At 39.4% G+C, this 27,332-nt stretch overlaps 1 protein-coding gene across 1 annotated transcript; it reads right to left on the minus strand.

Annotated features, from left to right (window-relative positions):
• ptpn9a (protein tyrosine phosphatase non-receptor type 9a) lies at positions 1–24,226 on the minus strand (the record flags this gene model as incomplete). Its single annotated transcript, XM_079254288.1, has 13 exons — positions 23,951–24,226; positions 13,213–13,356; positions 8,762–8,851; positions 7,315–7,439; positions 6,902–7,007; positions 6,485–6,595; positions 4,566–4,882; positions 3,578–3,665; positions 3,346–3,415; positions 2,760–2,838; positions 2,521–2,671; positions 303–510; positions 1–191 (listed from the first exon to the last, which is right to left on the minus strand). Exons 1-13 carry the CDS (start codon positions 23,981–23,983, stop codon positions 1–3), a joined length of 1,713 nt encoding a protein of 570 aa, XP_079110414.1. The 5' UTR covers positions 23,984–24,226.
• Between the last annotated feature and the right edge of the window lie 3,106 nt (positions 24,227–27,332).

Consider the following 27,332-nt stretch of genomic DNA (forward strand, 5'->3'; position numbering starts at 1 on the left):
TCACTGATTAGATGGGAGCAGGCCCTGTCTTTGGGCGTGTTCCAATATGGCATTGTAGCAGAAGTAGTACTGGTCTGGGGTCTGAATGCTGAAGGCCCTCTGTGTCCTCATGCGTCTCACCGTCTGACACACGTTGAGTGAGCCGACGTCTTGGAGCTGGGACAGACAGATATCCAGGGCACAGAAAGTACCTGCAAATGACAAGGCTTTATTAGCAGCTCCACTGATTGAGGAGAAGAGGGCGACTATGTGGAAAAATTCATGTTATTTACTCAATTATTTATTTTAGGTCAACCGTCTACCTGTTCTTCCGATCCCTGCACTGCAGTGAACCACCATTGGAGGTCCCAGGGGGTGGCCAGTCCACTGAAGCCCCAAAGCCTTTACCATTTTTCTCTGTTGTCTCTTCACAGCTCCCAGGAAGTCGATGAGAGTCACTGCCGAGGTGGGGACCCCGTAGTCAGGCCAGCTCAGGTACTGGAAATGACTGACATGTCTCTGTTCACATGTCTGAACACAGTGAGACAAAAAATGTTTCCATGTTTATCATCAGCTTATTCTCATTACTGATTCGTATAATATCATACGAGAAACTATACACAGCAGCCTGTTATAGTACACTGAAAAATACATCCAAAATAAAATGTGTGGAATGTGATGTATGCCATAAGGTGAGCAACTTAGCGCTGCCAGAACATACTCAACATATTATGTCTTTTTTTCTTTATTGTACAACAGACACTTTATTGGGCCTGCCTGTTTATCTGTTGTTAACACAAATAACTAATCAGCCAATCACATGGCAGCAACTCAGTGCATTTAGTTATGACATGTTCAATATACTTGCTGAAGTTCAAACTGAGCATCACAATGAGGCTGTAAAGCGTGGCGGGATTGTTGGTCTGGGCGTTTCTGAAACAGCTGAGCTACTGGAATTTTCTACTAGAGTTGCCTGAAAAAGAGAAAATATCCAGCAAGTGGCAGTTTTCTGGACCAAAAGACCATTTTGATGCCAAAGGTGCAAGAACAATGAACATACTGGATGGAAATGATAGAAAGGCGACAGTAACTCCACTAACCACTGGTTACTAACCACGGGGGGGGGGGCAATGTTTTGGCACACTTTGGGCCCTTTAATACCAACTGAGCATCAATGAAACAACACAGCCTAGCTGAGTATTGTTGCTGACAATGTCCATTCCTTTATAACCAGTGTGCCCATTATGACTACTTCCAGTAGGATAAAGACCCATGTCACAAAACTCAAATCATCTGTAACTGGATCCATGAACACTACAATAAGTTCTCTGTACTCCAATGGCCCCCACAGTCACCAGATCTGAATCCAGTAGAGCCCAGTAGAGTGGGACGTGGGGGCAAATTGGTAACAACTGTGTGATGCTAGCTTATCAATATAGACATAAATCACTGAGAAATGTTTCCAACACCTTGTTGAATCTATTCCATAAATAAATAAGGCAGCTCTGAAGGCAAAAGGGACTCAAACCTGGTACCAGCCAGCTGGACCTCATAAAGTGGCTGGTGAGTGTGTACATAGACTTCCACGACTTGAGATTACATTATGATCTTTCTTTGATTAAAGTACCGGCTTGCCCAGTCGGGATGTGTTACAATCAGTTTAAATACCAGGCTACACCTGTAGTATGATGCAATTAAGTTAATGTATGTTACTCAACAACACTAACCACACGATCAAATGTGAAGTCAATTCATGAGAAGTCCAAAAAGTTGTCAGAATTATCAAACAAAAAAAATCTGTTAATGATCAACCTGAATATTGTTTCACATCAAAGGACGGCAAGTTAATTATTAGGTATTATTTGTAAGCAAATGAGCTGCAACCCTGACTAATACTGCTGAACTCTGGCACTGACACTGAAAAGTGAATTATAGACACAAATACAAAGTATGAGAGCTCGTTGGTTCCAAAGTCTTTTCAAACAACCTGAAATAGGCTTTTGCACCTCTGATCATTTTAACTACTAAAAAAAAAAAAAAAAAAAAAAAAAAAAAAAATGCTGCTCAGATACATAAATTGATGAAATCAATGTTGTCTAAAAGCATTCAGCAGCAACCTGCATTTGGAATTTTATATCTTGTTTGCTGGCGTTAAGTTGGGATGATCATAATTGGTACTCATGGTTGGAGCACAAGTTTGCATTAAAATTTGATCAGAAAGCTTTAAATATAACTTTTTGTTGAACTAGTTTTCCTGTTTAAAGGATTAGTGAATACTTTAGCACCTAGTTTCTAAATTTTACATCATGCATTATGTTAATTAATTCGCTCTACAGCGGCACAAAACCTACGTATTCTTGACAAAGACGCAACAAGAATCAAATCCACAGGTTTGCTACTAATTAGTGGGGCAGCAGGACAGAAGCCGGTCCAACCTCAGTCTTTGACAATAACTAAAAATGGAAGAAAAAAAAAAAAAAATCCGCCATAAAGCCATTTGAAGAAAAAACATATCTTTTCCAGTGAAGAAGATGGTTGTACCTCAGTGTTGTGCAGCTCCAGAGTGGTGTGATTATAGTGGGTGTGGTAGTCCACTCTCTGGTTCACCACAGCTATATGGCCATAGACCTCCTGTCCACCTTCCTCCAGGGGCCAGTACTGTCCACACTTCCTCCGGCTGCCTTCATCTGTCCTGCAGCACATGTGATGAAATTCATAGGATTCATTAAACCTAAAAAGGACATTTTTTTTCTTATTTTTAGCTCACTCACTGAAATTACCTGGTTGTCATGACGATAACAAGGACATTTTGCTCCCAAACCATTCTCCAAAAATCACCATACGTCCTTTCCATTGGACCTAAAAATAATACAAATCCACAGTGATTAATGTGACATGGAGATGCAAATCTACTCAGAGGGGTCCTACTGAGCCACAACAACCTCTAATTAAAAAGTAATTACAAAAACAAACCTCCCTGGTTGTTCCTGGGTGCTCTTTAATATGATCTCCTCAATCTAATCTCCTGCCTGCTTATTCTGTTTCAGTTTACACAACAGTTGCATTCAGCCAGTTTTACAAAGACAGCGGACTCCACGATCAGAGGCTGCTGCAGGCCAGAGCAAACCCACTTGAAAATATTCACTATTTCTCATACAGTGCATGTTTCTGCTGGTGCCACTTAACCCAGATGAGTGATTTTAACCCCAAGTCACAAACAGGTTGGCTTTGCAGAATATTTTTGTATAATTAGAATCTGAAAACTAAAAACATTACCAGTTGGACTGCATTTGAGCCAATGCAGCTGAATAAGATGCTGTTAAAAATATTTTCTCTAAACATTTAGAAAGGATAAAGTTGATTTACCTTGAGTACCAATGTAGGCATTCTTCTGTTTATAGCCATCCATGAAGCTTGCATTGATGTAGTCGGATCTCTGCAAGAATAAAAACCATCGCAAACCTGATTTATCAGATCTACACAAGAAGAGCAGAAATGGCTCTATGACCAGACTGACACATGAGAAAAGTGTTCCAACAATTATATGACAGAATTGCACACACGCAATGTGAATGGAGGTGATAGAAGACGATTTTACCTCATTTCTTCTGGGTTTCAAGCGAACTCTGGTTTGATCAAGGCACAACACATCTCCATAGCGATTCTTCTCCTGATTGCAGGCGGTTCTGTAAGTAGATTAAAACCAAATCTTATTAATGATACCTACTGCTATTCATCAGTGACAAGAAAGCCCTACAAAGATTAAACTGGATATGCCAGCTACAGTCATTTTCATTCATACAGCTGCTATGAAAATAGGAAGTATGATTTGCCATTTCTTTTGTTACTCAGCAACTTCCCAGTTTAGAGGATATGAGCAGGAGTAGAGCTGCAGTTTGATGCAGATAGAGAGCATCAAACGTTAGCCTGAGACAATGCTAACTTCTGCATTTCATTACTAAGTCAATAATATGTTTTTGGACTTTTAACTGGCAGAAATCATCCCATCGAGATGCTACACAGAGTACTGCAGGAAGGCGGTCCAGATTCCTACTTGATAAATCAATAACTTTCAACAGCTGTAAGCTTCTTACATCTGTCTGTTATTTATACAAAAAAAACACAATTATATTCTGTTAAATTAAATATTAAATCATTAAAATGTCAAGTACCTCCAACTGAGACTTGGCTCAAAGTTAATAATAAATAATAATAATGGATTAGGTTTCTGTAGTGATTTTCAAGGCACCCAAAATGCTTTACATTGTATATCTATAATTTATTCACTCTTCATTCATACTTGGTGATGGTATGCTACATGTGCGCCCACAGCTGCTCCGGGGCAGACTGAGGGAATGGTTGAAACCAATCTGGACCTCTCTGACCTCTACCAAACATTTGTACACACTCATATACCAGCGTTGTTGACCCTGGAGGTAAAGGGAGGGCAGTGTCCTTCCCAAGGACACAACAGATGGACTGGGAGAGTGGGATTCAAACTGCAAACCTTCCAGTCTCTGGACAACCTGCTCTACCACCTGAGCCCCTACCGCCCTGACCGTGCCCTCACTGACCACAAAACTCACTGTGCACAGTGGAAAGTTCCAGGCGGTGTTTCTTTGCGCAGCTCTTCATACTCCTGATGGATGCCAGAGCGCTGCAGCTTGCCGAGGTGTGCCAGCAGCTCTTGGGGTCGCATGGACTCTGGCCCAGGGACATGAATGGAGGAATCTTCCACTGGGATCCCCACCAGCTCATCGACAGGGTCCACTCTGCCGTTTTGGCCTGCTAGTAGCTGCTGGTTCCAGCTGTATGCATCCAGGGGCAGCAGGCCACCGAGGTGCTGGGGAAGACAATCCCTGGGGAGGTGCTGACGCAGCTCGGACATCTTCACCATCTGAACCTGGGGATAGAAAATGCCTGAATCAATTAGGGCTCAGTGAAACTTGTGTGGCTTTTTAAACAAAAAAGGTCTAATAGGTTCAGTTTTTTTCTTTCTTCTTTTTTTTGTTTTCTTTTTAATTACTTATATTTATTATAACAGATTTGACATTTCTAGAAGAACAGAGAATATGTTCTTGGAATAGCTTTTGTTTTTTGTTTTTTTTAACTGTCTGCCAGCATTATATTAAATCATGCTTAATCTCAAACGCCACTTTTCTGTTAATCATTTTACCATTTCAATCCAGTCGGGTCAAATTGCTGGGCAATCCCAGAAAATATGAAAATTGATCCACATAACTTGGTAAGGCCTTTTATATTAGTTTCATTTTAGGAGTCACAAAAAACAGCTAATCATGTTTTTCCACATAAATTCCTTCCAATGAGCCGTGTGCGACACGTCTCATTGGGTTTTACAAGTATTGTAGCCCTCCTCTGAAATGATTAATTTGGCCTTTATCTCCCATTTAGATGTTAAATAGTGTAAAAGTCTTTGCTTAACTGCAAACATGATGAAATCTTTGCAACTGGTGATTTTAGATTAATATGCAGCAATCAAGAAGTAAATAAGTGTGTGTTACTGGCTTTTACCGCTCCATTGCCATTGCCATCGCTGTTAAAATGGCTTCTGATCTGAGGGTATCTATCTTTCCTTTTCTTTTATTTACCTTTTTGTTTTTAGTTTTACATTTTCATGATAAAAATCTCTTTTTGGTTGCAGGAATCTCGTGCACACGTTACAACCCCATAAAGCAACCCCCAACTGGTTCAAATCAATGTGCATTTTGCAGACATGTGCAGAGCTTGTCTGATCGTGAATCAGGTGTGTTCCAGCAGGAACACTTGGAAAACCTGTGGGACACCGGTCCTTGGGGACCAGGGTTGGGGATCAGCAGACCTGAAGAAAGCTCTGAACTCCAACATACTCTTATTACTCTACTACCTCCACCACTTCTCCCAGGATGTAAACAGTGTTTTGTATACTGTTGTTCCTCCTGAAGTCAGCAATCATGTCTCGTTTTGTTTGTGTTCAAGATGAGGTTGTTTCCGCACCATCTCACAAACCGACCAGTACTCTATATCCTGCTACTTGTTCATCACTAAAACATCCCACTTCTGAAGAGAGTACAGTGTTCAACAGTGTCAAGAGAAATGGTAAAAGTGGTCCCTTGTGGTGTTTCAGCGCTGCTGACTCCATCTCTGACCCACACAACTTTTCAGTTTCTGCAGTCTGTTTGTTTGTTAGGTGGTCATAAATCCAGATGTTTGTGGAGGAATCCACCTGGAGTTTATGGAGCAGCAGGATCTTGAATTTAAAAAACCCACACCCAGCTCTTAGTTACTGTCTGCCATGTAAGAAAACCTGAATTATATTTTTAAAATGAACAATAATGAGCCAGATCACCCTTCTGCTTGCTGTGTTGCTGGACAGGACAAGTGTAAAGAAAAAAAAAAGAAAGATCTATCACTATAAATAAGGAGTTGCAGAGCTGGTGTAATGTAACAAAAGAAAAGGATAGAACAGAAAAAAACAGAAGATTAAAGAAAAGTAAAGAAAAGTTACCCTTTCCCGCAGTTTCTCCTTTAGAAGCAAGCTGAGCAGATTGTAGGGTACACGAAACCAGACAGGAGCCCCGACAATCAGCACCTTCTTCAGCCTGGCAGGGAACGCCCCCTGGTGGACACAGAGTAAAACTACTTCATTTCAGGAACAAGATTCAGGAAATTTGGTGGAAATCCTTTATAGCAGGAATGAAAACAGTTCCTTTTTCTTCCTTATATTGTGGTACTTTGACATTTTTCTTACCTTAATAGTCCCCCACAGCGAATACACTAGAATATTATGACACTAACCTAATGTGAGGTCACATTTTCAACAGTGGTTAAAAAATGATTTTACATCCAGTCCTGTGACGAATTCTCACATTTTTTTGGAGACTCCAGCCTCAGCTTGGTACATGTATGTTGCTGTGATTCTAACCTTGAGCAAGTTGAGGATCTTTTTGCTCAGGTCCAGCTCGAAGTTGGTGTAGTTGGAGCCTGCCATGTCGTAGATAAACACCAAGCCATTCCTCTGGGTTTCAAAGCTGTGGACAGAAAAAGAGAATTTTTGCATTTACAGAAACATGACAAAAGCATCTGGCAACAGCCAACTTATGCAAGAAAATACTTTTTTAAATAGCTAAAGGAAAAGCTTATAGACAACACAAAAACAGAATCCTCTCAAGGATAACTGTCCTAGATGTAGATCAACTGGGGGAAATGTTTATTCTGCACCACATCCCACTGGGACTGAATGGTATTTTGAAAGAATAAGAGACTTAATACTGTTAAATGTGAACCAAAAAAAAAACAACAAAAAAACCAAAACAAACAAACATGGCTTACTGTCACCTTTCTACTGCTCGATCAAGCAGGTAGAAGAGAGCTTGAAGCACCACATGGTTTCCTGTCTTATTGGGATGATGAAGTTTAGCTGTGTATAAGGCAATAGAGGCTCCTGAAGGGTCTCTTGCACTCTGAAAATACATAAACAACTTTTATTATCAGCATCGAGTTCAATTTGTCATCTACCTTTTCTGTTTGTATTGAATCAGCGAATGTATATGTTTTAGGTGCCTGTATTAGATCATAATCAACACAAATTGTGTGGCACTGGACCGGACTGTGTTTACACCTGATTACATTCAGAGAGAAGCTGTGTAAAACTAAAGGATGACCACAGGAGGGCACTTCAGTTCATAAACGCTCGCTGGCAAGTTTCCAACTCCACAAAAAAATGGCTGTCAACATTTCAGAGCGAGGAACAATGAATGTCAGTAAAGATGCTGCAGGTACCAGAACTCCTTTTTTTCCCTCCCAAAACAAGTTTCTGATCGAATGTAAGTGATGTAAAGGCTGTAGAAGTTGTGAGAACTGAAGTCTTCTTACTTGAATAAGGCAACTGACCACAGATACACCAGTCCTTTGTAAGTAAATAAGTCTGCATGTATTCTCTGGCATGAGGGCTAAAAATACATCAGACAGGATATGAAGTGAGCTGCTAAAGGCTGGAAAGCTCAGACGTCAGACAAGAGGATGTGCAAGCATCACGGCCACAGTGGCACATCAGAGGCTTTTCAGTTCATGTGTGGATGTGCAGGCCAGGTAGGGGGGCATTTTTTATAGCGGTAATTTGGCCGACAAAGAACTACATTTATCTGGAACAAGAAACACCAGAAACAACAGTTTATGACATCAGTGCATCACTAAATACATTTTTTTTGGAATCTTTGTGTAAAAATATCCAGTAAGTAAAAAGCCGGCCAGAGTGAGAACACCCCAACGCTGGGGTGCTCCATCCAAAAAGACTGAATGGCACTGAAAGAAAATTCACCAAGGATGACTAAACATACAAAAACAAACAAACAAAAACAGATACAACTTTATCACCCCAAACAGTGAAATGAAGAAAAAGCAATAAACAGCATGGGATAAGGTCGATGTCAGTCTCCATTTCTAGACAACAAATACTGCTGGCAGAAAAAAACAAGACAACAAAAAACCTCCTTTCATCACTGTCTTATCTGCCTGCATCCCTGGATAACCTTTAGATTCGGTGCTGCAATAATCAGACGCACAGTGTGCAGGCTTTGCCAAGAACCAAATGAAGACATTTCATAAGAATATTTTCTGCTGCAGATCAGTTGGAACTTGGGTCATGTATGCATCTATTGTATGGGATTAGTTTTGTTAATAAAGATATCGTGGAATATAATCCAAGTGATCCTTTAATTGATTTGTAATCTAGCAGGATGAATCTTCCCACTGAAAGAATAGTGATGGTGGAGCAGATTCTTACCAACACTGTGAACTTCCCACTGAGCAGCTCCGATCGCAGGGGCTCCTCCTGAGGCTGGAGTCTGACAATTCCTTCTTTTAGACGCGTTTCCTGAAGAGAACAGATCACAGCAGGTGAAGTCGGGCTGCAGGCAAACTACGGCAGGCTGCCACTGACTTGAATTCCTCACTGTGAACAATAGAGTAACGCCCAACTTTCCAGGAGGCTGCATCTTATTTGGAATCTTTTAAACCCTGGAGGATATTTTGTGGAAGTTTTTAAAATTCACTGTAAAAGTGCTCAGGAGAGAGAATGTCAATACATTTAATTTGATATGTGGAAAAAATTAATGTGAGATAAACAAGGTCAAACTCCTGAATGTGTTTACATGTTGCAGAACTGGATCTTTGATGTTCTCCTGGTTTTGGCTCACGTATGTTTTCCACCTGGAGGACCTCAACAAAACACCAGATCCATTTTCTGCTGGTAAAATATCAGCTGAGATACTGAAAAAATAAACACTCAAAACTGCACATATCTAATGACCTTAATGACTCTAAACAACATGATATTAAACAACAAAACAACAACTACTACAAAAAAAACCTAAAGTGTTAAGTTTCATTAGAACCACACCTCTGTAACATGACCAAGACCAGGACACTAAAGTGCATTTATGCAGTTATGTAACATGGAGCAAACATGCTTGCTCAGTCCAAACAAAAAGCATTGTGACAACATGGAGCAATGATGCAAGATGCCATGTCGCTTAAGGTGACAAACATGACCCCTACGAGATGGAAAATAACAACTCCTTTTTAAATTCATATCCATTTTAGCGCCTCGCTGACACACGGGGGCAGTGCTCAAAATATGTGACAGTATGACATGTAGGTGCCTCTTGGTTTTGTGTCTTTTTATTCTTGATTTTTGCACAACTAGTGAAGAGCTTGCTAGCTCTTGTGAAGAAAGTAGATAATTGAAAACAGAATACTAAATGGATTTCTGACAGAATGTAGTTAGATCAGATGACTTTGTGCAAGTAGTGAGGGGCTACATGTCTGGCACTTTATCCAGTTAAGAAATTGAGTTGTCGTGCATGGATCAATATTGTAATATTATGATCCCAAATACATTCATATAATATATATATATTTATTTATTTTCCTGATGAATTGATTCCCATATTTTAGTAAATCATAACAATAGAAGGTAACTATACTACCAGGATCTCATATACATGATATCAGTCGATTGAAACTACTTTTTCTACTTCCTGCTCATGCTCCATTTAAAGTCCATTTATGCACTATGCTCATTCATGTTGAAGATGGATAAAGAGCTGCCTATCCATATTTCTGTAATCTGGTACATTGTCATCGCTCTAGTGGATGCATATCCAACACAGAAGATGTATTAGTATCATTAATGTATTTAATGGTCAAACAGAGCACCTCCGTCTACAGCGATGGCACTTTTTGAAACTGTCTGTTTTAGGAATGTACCTTGTGATGATAATCCTCTGTCACCATGTTTACTGGACTCGAGCGAGGAGCTTGACTGTTAAAGCAATTTTCTGAACATATTAAGATTTTGTGCAAAGTATTGTGTTAGATCAATATTGTTAATGTTAACCTGGAATTTACTAGCATCAGATTGGACAGGAAAGTTAGTTAAATATCACCAGTTGTTAGTCAGACTATAGTCAGTGACTGCATTGTTGTGTCGCTGTTCAGTTGTGTTTAAAAAAATACACAGAATGCATCAGTCTGCAAGTGTTTAGAGCATGCAAATGGACACGTACACAAGAATAGAAATTGTGTTTTAAAAAATCAAGGATGAGGCCATAATGGCATAAAATCAGTATTAAAAGTGGCTGACTTTACTGTTAACTGAGAACAGAACCAGATATATGTTCATTTTTCATTTTTTATTTAAGACTAAGGTAGTTTACTCGTTTTAACCTTCCCATCCAGTTCTGAGCTAAAAGTGATAAAATGTTAAACCACTTTTCCTATTTTCATGTTGAATTGGGTGTGTGCAGCATAAAAATATCTCATCTCTTTTTGTTTCCTTCTCAGTATGCTCTTAAATATTCTTGTGAGAGACATTTTTATAACAAAAGTTGATTTATTGCCATGTTGTTATTTAAAAACGCAAACCATGTTTTTGTTTTTTTTTAACATTGCTTTTGAACAACATCTGTAATTGTTCAGATGGTTTATCAAAATGCCTCAAACTAATAAAATTAGTCTTACCTTAAAATACTCACGGACATAAGCGGACATAAAATAAGCTACAAAACCCATGACCACCTCAGTCTAATGGCTTGCTAGGCTTGCTTCTATATCTACACACACCTCCAACATCTCCCAATCGAACAAGCAGCATACTAGAAAACTTTTCCCCCCTGACTTCACTCTAAAAAAAACGATTTGTCGCCAGCCCCTGTCCCGGCGCTGACGCAGCACAAACTGAGTTAAATGAACTGTGGCGCAGTAGGGGAGGCTAATCTGTCTCAAAGTCTCATTCAAGGCTTGTGAATGAGTTGCATTTAAGCAGGCGAGCCATTCACTGCTGAAACAAGTACCCGCCTTGATGATTGAAGTTAGTGTACTAAAAAAAAAAAAAAAAAAAAAAGGTAGGCAGTACAATCCTGCCACGTCTTGAAACTATTCAGGTCATTAGAGCGCATGAAACGTCTGGCAACTTTTCCATTTGCTGACTGGACAAAGTAAAGATAAATCCCACAATGGAGATTAAAGTTTAGACAGAACAAAATTGGCAGACATCTTATGCTCAACGTCTTGGTAATTATTACAATCTGTTTTGAAAAAAGAAAAAATCATTATGTCCTTATATATACACATTATTTAAATGATCATTAAGTAAATACGAACTGAATTCAGGTTATTTGCTGCTGTCCTGGAGCAAATTCATCATTGTCCTTATAATTTGCTTTGATGGTTATGCTGTTGCTACATACAACTTGCCTTTTATGATCAATTAAAACTCCACTTTTCTCGTTTTCACATGTACACAGTCAGATGGCTGATATTTAACACACCCAGCTGTTTTGCATACATGTTTTAGGTGACTGAATGTGTAGAAAATAAACAAGAATCAAAGAAAGGAGAAGCTTAGCAGTGTTCACTTGATGTACACAGCTGTTCTTCATCTGCTATGCTTCAAAAATCTGCTATGCTAGGCTTTCAAAACTCTGTTGTTCATGTACTTATAATGTTGTTGGGAAAATGTGAAAGTTCATCTTCCTCCATTGACAGCTTTGATCCCCTCATCTGCACAAGCATATATGTTCATTTTTTGTTTTCATGAACACATTTCGTGACCAGCAAAAGACGCCTACATATGGTTTCTTAAAATATCCCCCTGTTTATCATTCAGTTTTGAGAGTATTTGCGTGTCAGGTCTGAGAATGTTGATGCATCTGCTCCGGCGAGGTCTTGTTTGGTTACAGTATTTTGTAATACTGTTCGGTTGGATAGGGTGGAAGCCTCTCTGTGTGATCAACTATTTATTTCATTGTATATTTTAAGAAGGATCTGTGTTTACGTTCAGTCCAGAGGTATTTTAAGGTTATGCTAAATGTGATGGAAGAAGGAAGCTTAAAACTTGCATCTCTATTTTCCACAAAGCTGGAGAAAAGCAGGGGTGATCAAGCACAATGTACACACAGATAGAAACACTTAATTTTACATGTGGCTTTTCTGGCTCTAGGTGAGGTTTCCAACAACCTGGTACACAAAGTTAAAGCAAGGTACTCGGTGGCTGCGACTCAGAAGCTGTAGCACATGAAAGAGTGTCACTGTCACCGAGGTCTCCCTTCACCCACTCATGACCTTTTTCTCTGAGGGAAAAACAGAAGCAGCAGTCTTTCAGAAAAACACCTGCTTGCACAGTCGTATGTAAGACTGCCAATCTATCTCTGCTTGTTGATGTGATACATAACTTTAGCTTGATGAGAAGGAAATGTATTTTAAATGCGTGGGAGGATTGATGCATCACAACTGAGAATCAAAAAATTAACATGAAATGTGCTCCAGTATCATCAGATGATTTCATACGTGCCAACCTAAAATCTGACATTTAAACCAGTTACTGCCTGACAGTAGGCAGTAAGTTATAAATACAAAAGCCAGTCACAAGCAAGATTTGGGATTAGCAAGTAAAAAAAACAGGTATAAAACCTTTTTAAAACCAATGAAACAGTAGATCAAAGTTAGTTTGTATAGATACATCTTTTTAGAAATATTTTTATTGTGGATCTGGGAAATAAAAGCATAAAAAGATCTGTGCATGGATTATCTGCTGCAATAAAAATCACCTTTCATAACATTTTATGTTTCCTAATGCTAACAGCTCCTGACAAAGACTAAATCCAATGCTGCAATGGGCAAACTGTCAAAACTATATTTCCAACATGCAGCAAGGACTGATCAACCATTGCTTACCCTGTAACTGTGAAATAACTCGATGGCACGGAGGACATCAAACTTGCGAGCCATGAGGAACTTGACAGCCAATTCCCTTGACAGCGGCGACACTCCATGCTGACTGGTCCACTTGTTGATTTCATCCAGAAACTGCCTGGTTGCCTGAAACAAACACAGATGTAATCAAATTAGTGCTTGCATAATCTAGGGGTACGGATGAATAGTCCATTTAGGTGGGAATTTTCCCAAGTGAGCAAAAGCGGCAGCCATAATAAAAGCTGTTTGAATTCTCTATGGAAAGGAGTTCCAATGCCTTCTTTATCAGTTCCTTTACTAAATGATGGTCTGATGCATCTTGTGCTAAAGAAAATTATACTTCCATCACCTTATTCAATGAATTTCCACAGAATATTTATTGTCGTTGCAATGCTGCAAACCCAGACTGTAGCTTGGTGTGTGGTTGGATTCTCCCTGCAGCGCAGGTCTTTTCCTAAGTCCTCCCTTTCCACCTTTCCTTAACCCCACAACATTCTCCAACATGGTCAAGAAAAAGAGCTCAGGTAAAGAATATAAGAGGTCACTTCTTTTGGGCAATTCAACAGTGCCCTACAGAAAAAATGTAACAGGAGGTGACACTGAACTTTAAATTCATAAAAGCAACATGTTCAAGAACATTTGAAGGCTTGGTAGGACATTACACATAGTGTTGAATGGGCCGAAGTGCAGTCTTAAAGCTTCATTTACGCTCTAAGTATACAGACAAACAGCATTTTTTTGTCTGCTTTCTGCTTCCCTTATGTGCATTTTTGGTCCCATTTCAGAGAGCTTGCAGATGCACACTGAAACATATCAGGGCACTACCACTGGAAACTGTGGAGGCAATATTACACAGCATAACTCCCATGCAACCAGCAGAAGGAACAAAAAAAAAACAAAACAGAAGAGGCCATGGCTGCACAGGGCACCACCATCTACTGCGTCCGTCCTTTTTTCTGTCTGTTTATTAAAATGTGCATTATCATGATTTCCTGCACTGTCGCCATATTTCCTGTTGTCTGAAAGTGACAGCAGACCAGGGAGGTGAACTCTGAACATTGTACTGTTGCCTAGCAACCATGACACCATAAAGGACACCTGAGAGCACGTGGGCAGTGATGTTTTACAACGTTTGACACAGGCGTAACTGTTTTTGTATGTATGTAGAGGGAGAATATATGAGGCATGAATACACTGTGTTTATACATAAAGGAACTAAATAAAAATGTGTTGACATGGCAACATGCTCTACAGACCTTTTATATTACATGGCATAAAAGCCAATTGTGTAGGTGTCAAGTGTTTAAATATAAACCAACAAACTACTCCTTTGTTTGGTAGAAATATGTCAGCAACAGAGTTGTATAAAGTAGAAATATGACATAGAAGTCCTGTCCAGCAGATCTTTCCAACTGATCACTAAAGCAGCTGCATTTAATCAGCTCAGCTCCACTGCAGGTAGATGAGCCTGTTAGTGAAAACACCCGTTCTAAATGCATCGGTAAAAAATGGCAGGACTTCTACTTTATTTTTATTTCTGTTTCTACTTTATACACCTCTGGTCAGCAATTACAATGAAAAAAAGAAGGCAGATTTGTTTTTGTAGGCAATGTAGGCGGGTTTTGGCATTTTGCTTCTTTGTGGGGAAGATGACTGATTGATGATCTAACTCAAACAGAATTCAGGTGAAAATGAGTTTCTATAAAATCCCCATAAAACCCCAGAAGAGCAAAACAAATTGCAACTGGCTCATCATTCAGTCCATCTTTTTAGGAAAACTTTTTAGCCATAAATGTCATTCTTGGGCTTCCTGCTACACTATCAATCATACACTCCCTTAAGTCCTCCCATAAACACACTCTTCCACCCCCAAGCACCTGAAGAGCAAGCCAGTCAGTACTGAGTGAATCCTCAACAGGCTGCAGTGAAGGGGATGAATGCTCACACTTTAAATACAGGGTTCCGCTTCTCTGGTCAGGCACAGTGGCGGCAGGGCATGCACGAGAGACAGGAAGTCAAGTTCTGGGAATCCGCAGCTTTTTAGGAATACAAAACGATCACTGACGGGTGCCGACCCCAAAGACAGGATGCCAGTGTCTCTCCTCAGGAAAGCCAGCGCTTTCAGTGAGGAGGGCCTGAAGCTTCTTGCTCTTTTCAAATGCTTTAAGCATGCAAGGGATGAGGGATGGTTGCACCTGACAGGGCTGAGGCCAGTTAATATGCAGATGCAATGGGGTGTTCGTCAGGAATTTTGAGCTTTTTGCTGCATTAAAATGAGAGGAAAAACAGTGCATTAGGACAAAATGTAACATCTACGGATTTTATTCAATCGTTTATCTATTTCTGACGGCAGAAAAAGGAATTTAAAGAATGCAACATTAACTCATTCTAATTTGTTAAACTGTAATGGCAGTGTGGGATGTGTTTTGTTCCAGTACTGTCTGGAGGGCTGTAGGATCAAGGTCAACTTTAAATTATGAACTTGAGCTAAAAGAGAAAACTTTAGTAAGAAAAAAGCAATGGTTCCTAATTTAAGAATTTAACTAGAGTTGTGTCTGCAAAGACAACTTTGCAAAGATTGTATTCATTTTGAAATATTTTGGCTTTTTTTTTTTTGTTTTTTTTTACACAAATGATGTTAGGATTTATAAGAAATTAGACAAACAGAAGATAACATGACAAGTCGGTACCAAAGAATTTAAAAAAAAAAAAAAAAAAAAAAAAAAGGTCCCTTCACTTGATCCATGTACTGTTCACTGAAGCACCACCAGAAATGATATCTATGGAAGAGTGCCTGTAGAGAAGGCATTATTAAGGGAAGACAACAGGGAAAATGTTGTTTCTCATTTTTAAACAGCCATGTGAAAAGACACATCCCATGGTCACAGAATGGATCTTAGTCTGTTTAAGGGTCAAATAACTGACATTCATCAAACAGAGAAAATAACTAATGAGATTGTAGAATTTTTTCAAAATTGGAAGGACTGCGGGGAACCATAGTCTTCAAAGAAGATGTGGTCAGAAAAATGTTTGAAATCAAATCATAAAAAAAACAACAGTAGAACTCAGGGCTATTTCTAGTATTGAAAGTAAGAGCACTTACACACACACACACACACACACACACACACACACACACACACACACACACACACACACACACACACACACACACACACACACACACACACACACACACACACAATGTGAAGGCAACTAAAGGGACTTAACAGCTGTATAGCCATTTAAAAAAATAAAAAAAACATTAATTGGTGAGGCTAACTAACGAAAAAAGGCTTCAGTTTGTTATGAAGCATAAACGTTGGTCTCAGGAGTAGAGGAAGAACATGTGGTCTGATGAGTCCAGATTTAAGGCCCATTTATGTTTGATGCAGAAGGCAGACGGACAGTTTTATCCATCCCATGTCATTTATGTGCATAATTTGGTCAGTTTTCAAGGGGCTTAGCTGTTTGTTCTTGATGCAGAAAACTGAACAATACCACAGGAAATTGCAGAGCAGAGTTGATTTGTATAGCTGACATGTGGCAGGAAAAAAGCAAACGAAGAAGAACAGGAAGAGGATGACGCTAAAACCGGCAAATAAAAAAAGCACCCTAAGAAGATGCAGAAGAAGTTGAGAACAGAAAAAAAAAAAGTAGTGGTTTTATTCTCCTTCTTCTAGTGTTATTGGATGGTTGTTAAGAACTTCATAGCGGTGCATTACCACTGCCAGTCAGTGTCAAAACAACTATGGCAACATAAAAGATGCATAGAAGTAAGAGGGAGGTGAGGTATGACACCATTTGAAATAGACATCTCCAGCTACATACGTAAGGGAGCATATAGGCCTTTACCCTGTTCCAGAGTGATGGGAGCATCAAGGCAAGAAGAAAAAGCAGATGAAGTGATGCAGTCACCTTTCTTGGTGTTTACTGTACAAGCATGTGGGTGCAGCGCTATGATCTCGGGCTACAGCAGCTGGTCAGGTCTGGGTTCAGCAGCAATATGTGCCCAAAGAATGAGGTCAGCTGACTACCTGGGTATACTGACTGACCAGGTTGTTTCATCAATGGACTTTCTTTTTCCCTGATGGCATTCGCATATTCCAAGATGGCAATGCCAGGATTCATTGGGCTCAGATTGTGAAAGAGGTGTTTAGAGAGTGTGAGACATGATATTTACACATGGATTGACCACCACAGAGTTCAGATCTGAACCATATTGACAGTCTTTGGGATACGTGTTGGAGAAGGCTTTGCCAATGGTTGGACTCTCCGATCCTTAATACAAGATCTTGGTGAATAATTAACGCAACACAGGATGGACATAAATCTTGTGCTGTGACATTGCAGAAGCTTGTTGAAAGAAGCCATAGCAAAGGCGGCTGTAATCAAACCTAAGAAGGGGCCCAACGGAATATTAGAGGAGGTACCTTTTTTTTACTTTTTCAGTGGCAACTTTTTCTTTGACCAGGCAGTGTGGAAGCACTGTGGGACCTTTGTCACTGAAAATGGAAGAAAAGTTGGCCAACAATTAAAGAGGAGCTTTTAAAAGTCTGATTATGAAAACTAATTTAAGAAATGGCAAGAAAGTTCGTTTAAAGGGTTCAGGGTGTGTTGAAAATTAAAGGTCTTTGCACCAAATAACTTGTCAGAGCAATTTTTTTTTTCCATTTTATTGTTTACTTTACACTTTTTCATCAGAACTACAGGTGCAATGTCAGATTGCACTTTGCTACAAGAAAAAAAAACGACTTTAAAGTATGTCCTAACAAGCAACCCACAAGTCTCATTTAATACGTGGCTTTCTCTTTGCACTGTGAAGCATTAATCCTTTGGTGGAAGCCAAAGACAGCTTCCTGTCAGATTGCTGTCAGGTACGCTCAGATTTCCAGACTTTCAATGCTCTGACAGCTGCTCTTTTCTCTCTTAACCTTTTAAGGACAGCCTGCCAACTCCAAGCAGTGATCCTCTGTTCCTGCAGAAGCCAGTCTTGTTTGGTTTTTCTGCACTAGGCCATATCCGCCAGAGTGGAATTTGAGGATGAACCAGTTTGTTTTCATGATAGCAAACCAGACTTCAGTGGAACACTTACTGCAGTAGAGTGACTTATTCAGTTCCTGGAGGATGAATAAATATTTGCCTGACTTGCTCCACTTTTGAAATGACTGTATTTTTTTTTCCCCCTCTCTTGAACTTCCTGATTATTCATTTTAAAACGCTTAGTTCCAGCTTACAGAGTCTGACGTGATTGCACATAGCCCGAGAGGTTTGTATCTGGTCACAAGTCATCCTGAATGCCAAGGGAAACTTTTTAAGCTTGCAGTTTCTGGCTTTCCAACACACAGCTGATATTACATAATGCTTTTTGTTGTCAGGGTTGCTTACAGGTTATGTGGACAGCCACTGCCAATAAGCAATTGATTAGAATCACAATAATGGGGACCTGATTTGTTGAGAACTAGCCAACAGATAAGAACCCACTGCTGCCGGAAATGGCTATAACATCCCAGAAAACTGCAGCTACAGGAAAAACTGGAGACACTGTTAATTAATACTACTTCTTCTATATTAAAAAAATCCTGAACAACAACTGGCAGCTCTGCATATTATTAGTGCCAAATCTTTATTTTGGGGCATTACCATGGTGCATTTTGACACAAAGTAGCATAGAACTCATGGAGCTGGGAACTCCACCATAGCCCTCAATCCGAAAACCTCTAGAAACCCAGAGTCAGAAACCCATCTTTGATTTAAAACTGTCCATAAAATGGACTTAAATGTTAACATCAAAGGCTAAAGTTAAGTGGGAGTGGTGAAATGCACAACAAAATATTATCCTTGCTCTGTTAGTTCCTAAAATATCACCCAGAACACCATGTACAGTTTTGCCACCTACAGATTTAATGCTGTTCTCTAGCCCACCATCTTCTATGCAGATGCAACAGCATTAACAGAGTGGATGCTTGCTGCAGTGCATTTCATTCCTGCATGGAGATGTAGGATTTATAATTCATAGTTGGGTAATTCTGCAATATCTCAAGAACACATCAAGCTTTATCATTAAAAGATTGTTTACTGTTTGCACCGATAAAAAAATCTCACTAGTTTTTTTTTTTTTAAATATATTTTGTTCAACCCTTAAAAAAGGTCCCATATTATAAAGAATTCATTTTTTATATGCTTTCTAACAGTCATATGTGTCGCAGCTGCTTGTGTATGAGACCAAAAATGAGAAAATTCTGTCACCTCTCTCACTTGCGTCACTTTTTTTTTTTTTTTTTGCAAATCCTGGATGTGTTCAAACAGAAGATTCTGAGATCTTTGCCTTTGTGACCTCATGAAGGGAAATCACACCACACTCAGAAAGTCCGTTCTCTGCAGGGCTCCCTAAAGCAAGTTTTGGAATAGATGAAATTAAGGACCAAGGCTGAATGTGGGCAACACATTTTCAAAACAGTTGGACCAAAACAGTTGTTGGACCTCTGAGATCCATATGGAATAGATGGAAAAATGTATAATTTGGGAGCTTCAAAACTGCGACATTACTGGTCCGCAGAGTGCTATCGCTTATTGTCAGCAGTTTGTCAGGAACAGTGGTGTGGATGAATTTTTGTAGATAGTTTATCATTTATATCTATAATAAAACCATTATGTATCACAATTTTGTAATAATAAAAAAAGACTGCCATTTTGTTAAGAAAGCTCTGCTTAGACCTGAAATTTATAATGGAACCATTTCTTGTCATATTTTCTACCAATCACATAGTTTAATGGCAGTTATGTCCAATCAGTAGCAGTTCAATATTAGCAAGTAATGACATGAAAGTGTCTGGAAAAAGCAAAACTTTGTCACTACTGATCTGTGCATTATTTCTACAAAATACTGTAAGTAATGTATTCAGTTTTTCATTTATTTTCTTAACTGTTGTCTAACTTTGTCTAATCAAGGATCACGTGGAAGCTGGGACCTAATCCCTGTAATCATCGTAGGAGAGGTGGGGTACACCCTGGACAAGACCCCAGAGCACCACAGGGCCAGGGTACCAACAGGCAAACCAAAAGTAGCTTTAAGTTTTAAATGTTAATAAGCTATCATATATCCAAAGTCCAAACTATGGCATTTACAAACAGCCCGTTTTATTTGACAGATAGAAAAAGAACAGTCAGTTTCTCGTCTGACCAGCATGCAAAGCATAATGACTTAACGTGGATGGTTTTTCCATTTCAGTTAGATGTGTCAGTGCCATCACTTTGATATTCTCAGTGCTGGCTGTCTGGAAGCCTTCAAAGAGACTTTTTGTTATATTTCCTTTAGTAATTATCCGTGGTTACAAGAACTGGTAATTATCTGAGCACAATGGAGAGTTCATGGTGACTGTACTAATGATTCATCTGGGAGAGATTCTATTAAGGGATGGGGGAAGGTTGTACATGGTGAATGCTGTGTCATCATCAATCCAACAGATGAGGCTGATGGATTTCTTCATCACCGTGGTTTTATTTATTTATTTTTAAAAGGATCCATGTATGGCCCTTTACATTGTGTCTCCAGAATCTGTTTGACTACAGATGCTAATCCATTTACACATGTGTTACTGCTGTTGCCAAATGGCTTCATTTCACCCGAGTCCCATTTCGCACCAATCAAAACCAAACAAACCAGTCAGTAACGTAACTATCTTCCTATTCCCCACTTTCTTTCACACTGCTGTTTCCTGGGAGTACACACACCCACTTTTTCTAAAGCAAATAATAGGCACGCACTCTTACTCATAAACTGCCCCCCTACCCAATCCCATGCTCCAAAGTCTAGTGGAAATACTTTTAACAGCTGCATTCGGCATGAAGTTCCACTGCACCAGTGTGCAGTCCCAAGAGAGCGACGCAGCTACTCTCACAAACACACATTCACATACACACATACACAGTCAACCCAAACACACCGCTTACCCACCCCCCTTTCAGGCTGTGGATGTAATGAGGGCGGCCAGTACCCGAGCAGGGGCCCGGGCTCACACAGGAAATGGAGTAGGCAGATAAGGAGCTTTCTGCTGACCGGATGATGAGGAGTCAGCAGAAGGAAAAGGCATGAGTGAGACCAGCACAAATAAAAGGAGATGATAGAACACATCTATCAGAATTAAACCAATTGTTATTCCACCTGTATAGCTGCTTCACTCTGCTGACGTTAGATTTGGTCCGGTACTGTCACGGCTTCAACGAGCTGTATGCAAAGAAACTAAAATGAATGTGATCAATTGTGTTTACGTGATAGATCACTGGGTTCTAATGCAAATCAAATGAAGCCGTCTCCTAAAAAAATGTGTGAGTTATTTCACTCCATATTTTCATGGAACAAAATATTAGACCACCTCACTCTTGCTTTCCAAACCAATGTACTTTATATTATATTCTTTATTTTTCTGCCTTTATATAAAATATATGTATAAAAATACAAATATTTACAAACGTGGATGGTAAATTACCTTCCGATAAGTCAGAACTATTGTAATGAAGCAGACAACCACTGGGGGACAGAAGTAACACATTGTATACAAAAGGGTGTTGAGCAATGTTTTTTGCCATGTGGTGATGTAACAGGTTTCAGAAACTAATATGACATTCACATCGTAACAGGGTTATGATAATGGCGTTGTCAAAGTTATTATTCTCTGTTGGGGGTGAATCTCATCTTTGGTCTGGAGTAAAGACATCCATTTTGTGCACAAAAAAAAAAAAAAAAAAAAGTCCCAAAAAACAAAAGGGAGCACTGATTTCTGTAACAATAATACAATGGTCTGGTCCATCCCAGAATGCCTCTGAATACAATGAAACTGACACTGCTTTTGGGCAAAATTCATGTAAGGCTTCTTTGTTTTGTAAGGGTTCCTGTGACATTTGTGATTGATGACATTTTCTAAAAGCAAAAGTTTATCCATGTGGTTATATCAGCGTGTCAAATGACAGTTGTTATTGCTGTGCCAGCTCAGGGCTCAAAGATGACCTTTATGCACAGATGTTCCCAAAGATTCCATCCAAACGAATAATATTCTGCATTGTAGATAGAGAAATATGCTAAAGCTTTCCAATCTTTTTTCAAGGAAGCATAATTTTCCGGGAAGGGTCGCGGGAAGCTGAAGCCTATCCCAGCAATCAGTGGGCGAGAGGCAAGGTACACTCTAGACAGGTTGTCAGTTCATCACAGGAGCTAGCAATAGCAAAGCAGAATTATGCTATTACTCTAAAGCAGAGTATGTATGTGGATTTTAACCTTGTGTTTACGTAGGCAAGCAACTCTATCATGACCATAATTGTTCACATAGCTGCCTACGTATGATGTTTTATTAATGGTAGTTTTCCACTAAGGGCACATAAGGGAACTTCTATAATATGCAACAGTATGGGAGGTTAGCATTTGGTATGTTTAAATCATTTCTTTCATATGTGTCAAACTGGAGATATTTTCTCCTCCATGGCTTGGCCTTTAATTTACAGGAATCCATCATTAAAAATAATAGAAATAGCGTGCTCTTTTTTTTTTATCCCATCACCATCACAAAATAATTAAGTTTTTTAAATTTGAATGCACCTAAAGTCCAAATGTCTTAGTGTTAAATGATACTGTGTGTGTTATTGTACAATACATTATGTATTCTGCAGCCTTCTTTCAATAAAGTAAATGTGAAATTTAAGCAACCCTTTGTCCTTTTTTTTTTCCCTCATTTGTCCACCCTTCCCCTTTTTCTGATTGGTTGCTCATATATTTGTACAGTACAAGTCAGGCAAATTGATCAATGGGCTTAATGAGGAAAAAACAAACAAATTCAAAAACAAGAAATGTTAACTTTTAAGCACAAACTGCTGCTTTGCATGTTTAAAATTTTTTTCAAAGAAACGTGTTTTAAAAAAAATGTGGAAGGGACTACATGTTCAGAATACACAGTTTTTTTCCCCTTAAAAAAAAAGTATAGAAGATAAACTACTTAGTTAAAGCCACAATAATATGAAAAAGGCATATGGGAATTAGCAGCATAATTCATGCCTTTGTTGGACTAATTAACTTATAAATTATGCTACACTGATCAGTGTTGTCACATACTGATAAAAATTCGCTACTTCTGAGTTTTAAACTAATATTTAGAGCAAACTTATGTCGAAATCAATTTTTTTTCCCAAAAAGTTATTGTTTTGTTGTTTCCAGCCAGGTATGCCTTCAAAATGAGTCAGAAATAAGAAAGCTGAGTTATGACGCGACAGAGATGAAAGGAAATGTAATGTGGGTGTAAAATACCTACATACATAAGACATTAAAGATGAAATTTCAGCAAAGCTGCGTAAGCTCTGCTAAGTTCTTCTGTAAACATGACCTAAATGAAGAAGCAGGAATCTTCCTCCATAATCTCTTCCGTAGGTTTATTCTGACCCTGAGTAAACATTTCACATCCGCAGCACGGCCCGGGTTTCCAAACATCATCCGAGCCGCTGGACAGGAACTGGCAGTGATGCAACGAGGACAACAAGGCGCTAGAAAATCGATCGAATATTTCCGCTTTGCACTCGGGACCATTTCGCAACAAACAAAGCCACCACTGCTCACTGCACAGCGAAGGGCACACAAACAGCGTCCAGGTAAAGCCGGGAGAGAAAAAAATATATATATCCGGCCATATCACCCGCATACGAAGAAGTAGAAGCATAAACACTCTTTTAGGCCTACCTGTTCCTCCTCCGCCGATAAAGTAGCTGCCATGATTCCCGTCAACTCTCCGGTCACCTTTTACCGAAATGTGTTCTTCTCATGAAGTGGGAGATGTCAGCGTTGAGTGTGTATTTGTCCCTCGTATAGTTTTTTTTTTTTTTCGGGGGGAAGAAGAAAAGAATATTTTAAAATGAAGGGTTTAAGGGTTGAGCCTCTTCCTCAAAGTTTGAAGCATCTAAAACGCTGCAGTGGGCACTCTTTCCCCTTGATGCGATTCACGCAAGCTAATTAGCATAAATCTGCTATCCAAAGTAGACGGAAGACGGTGATGTTGTGTCAGATTTAACCGAGAAGGAAAATAAGGCAGGAGAGAGAAAAAAAAGAGGACAGTTGTCGAGCAGCCTGACGGAAGGTTTTCTTCGGCTCGAAAATAACGGGGATCAGACCATGATGTCCTGCTATCCACCTAACGTTTCACAGATAAGAGGGCTGCAGCGGTCCGCCGACTCCTCCATGCCATGAATCGCAAGGTTTTAGCGCTGAACGTCGCCTTTTACGCTGCGGGAGAGTGACACACACATACACACACATATAGACACGACCCTGAACAATGAGAGACTGTTGGCTTTCTTTCTGGATGTTGATATACCCCCTGGTGGTTAAGACCAGAAAATGACAAGAGAGCGCTGACCCACGTTTTCATTCATAAAAATACTGAAATACATGGGGGGTGGGAGGGGAAGGGTGGCTTTTAAGCGCCAGGATCTTGCCACATAAAACATTACATGAAAAGAAAAGCCTGAATTTAATCCACTTCTACAGAAGTCCCCTCCCCAAAAGTGTTAGTTGTAGTTGTTGGTTTAATACAGATGTTCTAAATCTGGGGACTCCAAGTCCAGTTCTCGGTACAACCAGGGCCGGATTAAAAGTGCACAGGCCCCTGGGCCCAGTGTGTTCTAGGGGCCCCCTTCCCCACCACAACATTGTGAAAAGTCTGAACGATACACTGTGAAACAACATTTCTAACATCTTTCAGCCAGTGGTACCAGTAGCAAGACACTGGTGTAGCTATCTGGCTTTTATGTATATTTTGTTTCAAACTGCTGGTGTTTGCCCGACGTGGGCCCCACATGGGTCCCAAGTATACATAATGCCCATTGGATAATCCGGCCATGAGTACAACCCACTTGATTCAAATAAAAAGATTCTCCAACAACTTGTTATCTTCTACACCTGCCTGTTAATGAGCCCTTGATTTGGGTCAGGTGTGTCACAGCAGGGAAACACTAAAACCTGCTAGATCAAAGATTTGTTTAGAGCTCACAAGGACGAGAGTTGGAGACCCTTATTAGACCATTGGTGCCCAGCTTAATTTTTATGAAGACCATCTTCACGCACTTTCTTGCCACATATGATGGATATTGGCTAAATCATGTTATGTTCTGGTAACTATCAACATATACTCCTACTTTTAAAAAAAAATCTGTAGAATGAATAATCTGCACGGTGCTCTTTCTCTGCCATGTTTAATTAATGAATTGGACTGACACGAACCAGGCTACTCCACAACCATAGCTTTGTTGTACAGCAGATTTTAATTACCCATACTCAAAAAATAGACACACCCAACCTCGTTTTAAAAATTGTGCGTAAAGTATTAATCCGATAATGCCACCTCTGTTACAGCTTAGAAAAAATGCTGTTATGTAATGCAATGCAGATAGATTTTATTTAGACTTAGACTTAGACTTAGACAGACTTTATTCATCCACAAGGGAAATTCTGTTGTCACAGTAGCTCAGAACAGCAATAGAGGAAGAAATAGAACAGCAATAGTAGGTAAGAAAAAAAAGTAAATAATAATAATAAAATAGAATAGGTACTATCCATAAAGCAATCCGGAATATGTACACTTTTACAAAGATAAAAGATAAATAAAACTATCTAAAGTAAAATTGGCAATATAGAATATGGAAATTTAGAAATTTACAATATATACAACATGTGACTAAAAGCAGTGCCAGTTTACACAGGGGCTTAGAAATGAATGTTAGTTATCTGTCACAATTTTGACATGGACGCCACAATTATAAACCAGATGCAAACTGAAAAAGGGAAAGAATTGGGATGGCCATGGCAGGAAGAGTGAAAGAAAAATCTGAATAATATTTATACAGACAAGCCCAATATTTAATTGCTTTTAGTGTACTACAATAAAGCCCCTAACAAATGGAGCAGCTTGGATACTCTGATTTTCTGTACTCCCAGTGCAGACTGCCGAGGTGAAGGTATTACTTACCCATCCAGAACACAGACATTAAAAAGATCAGGAGAGAGACATTAACTTTGTGTTACATATACCCATGACAACATGCAAAGCCTGCAAACTTTTCAGGGAAGTGGCTTACTGGGAAATGCTATCTTTTAACCATTTGCCTCACGTAGTTTATGCAACTTTCTTTTTTTGCTGAATGTGAAGGTTTGCTTTCAGACTGCACCACACTCAAGCAAACTAAACCAAAAACACCTAAATGTCACGCAGTTACAGCAACTACTTGTTAGGGGGCGATATTCCCTGAAAGAGCCACTAACCAAAAAGAAAGAAGAAGAACATATGGCGCATTAATTGGCTCGGACTGAAAATGGCTGTTCACCAAAAGTGCAGCAACAATATATTTATGCAGTCTTTGGGCTTGTATTTTTACTCTAGATGTTTAAACCTAATGCAGTTTCCACAAGACTCTGAAATATAAGCAGAAGGAAAGAAAGCAAGTTGTCCGACACGTTGGATGATGATATATTCTATGTTACATCTTTTCTTTGGTTTACTGAATGAACTTTTTGCTTTCCCGCTGCAAACAAACTGCACCAGATTCACTTGCAAGTAAACTGAGATGCCTAGTTTTCAAGTGAACCAGAGTTAATCACTGGTCTGCACTACAATAGCAGTGCATATTCACACTGCTGCAAAAGGGCCATTCAGTCTGCAAACCACGGCTAACTTAAAGAGGACCAGAAATTATGCCAGTGTGAATACACCTCTCAACATTCTGCTACTAACGCATGCATATAATACAATGAAAAACATCTCTCATAGAGACAGAAAGTTCTGCTTACAACCACAAAAGGCAGTATATCAGATGCTTGCTGTTTAAATGGCTCATAGCGCACAACAAACAAGCAATGTTTGTAACCATGGTAATGAAAGAAATTACACAGATTACCTGCATCATTTAGAAACTTTAATTGATAAATTAATTAATCAACACATGATGCTGACAAATAATAACATTTTGTAAAGAAACATTAGGAACCTTCAGGAAAAATGAAGTGAAACCTGAAAGTGGACTACTTTAGCCGACTCAGAACACTAAAAGCCTGAGAGAACATTTATGCTGTA

The sequence above is a fragment of the Telmatherina bonti genome, assembly GCF_933228915.1.
Source record: "Telmatherina bonti genome assembly, chromosome: 2".
NCBI lineage: Eukaryota > Metazoa > Chordata > Actinopteri > Atheriniformes > Telmatherinidae > Telmatherina > Telmatherina bonti.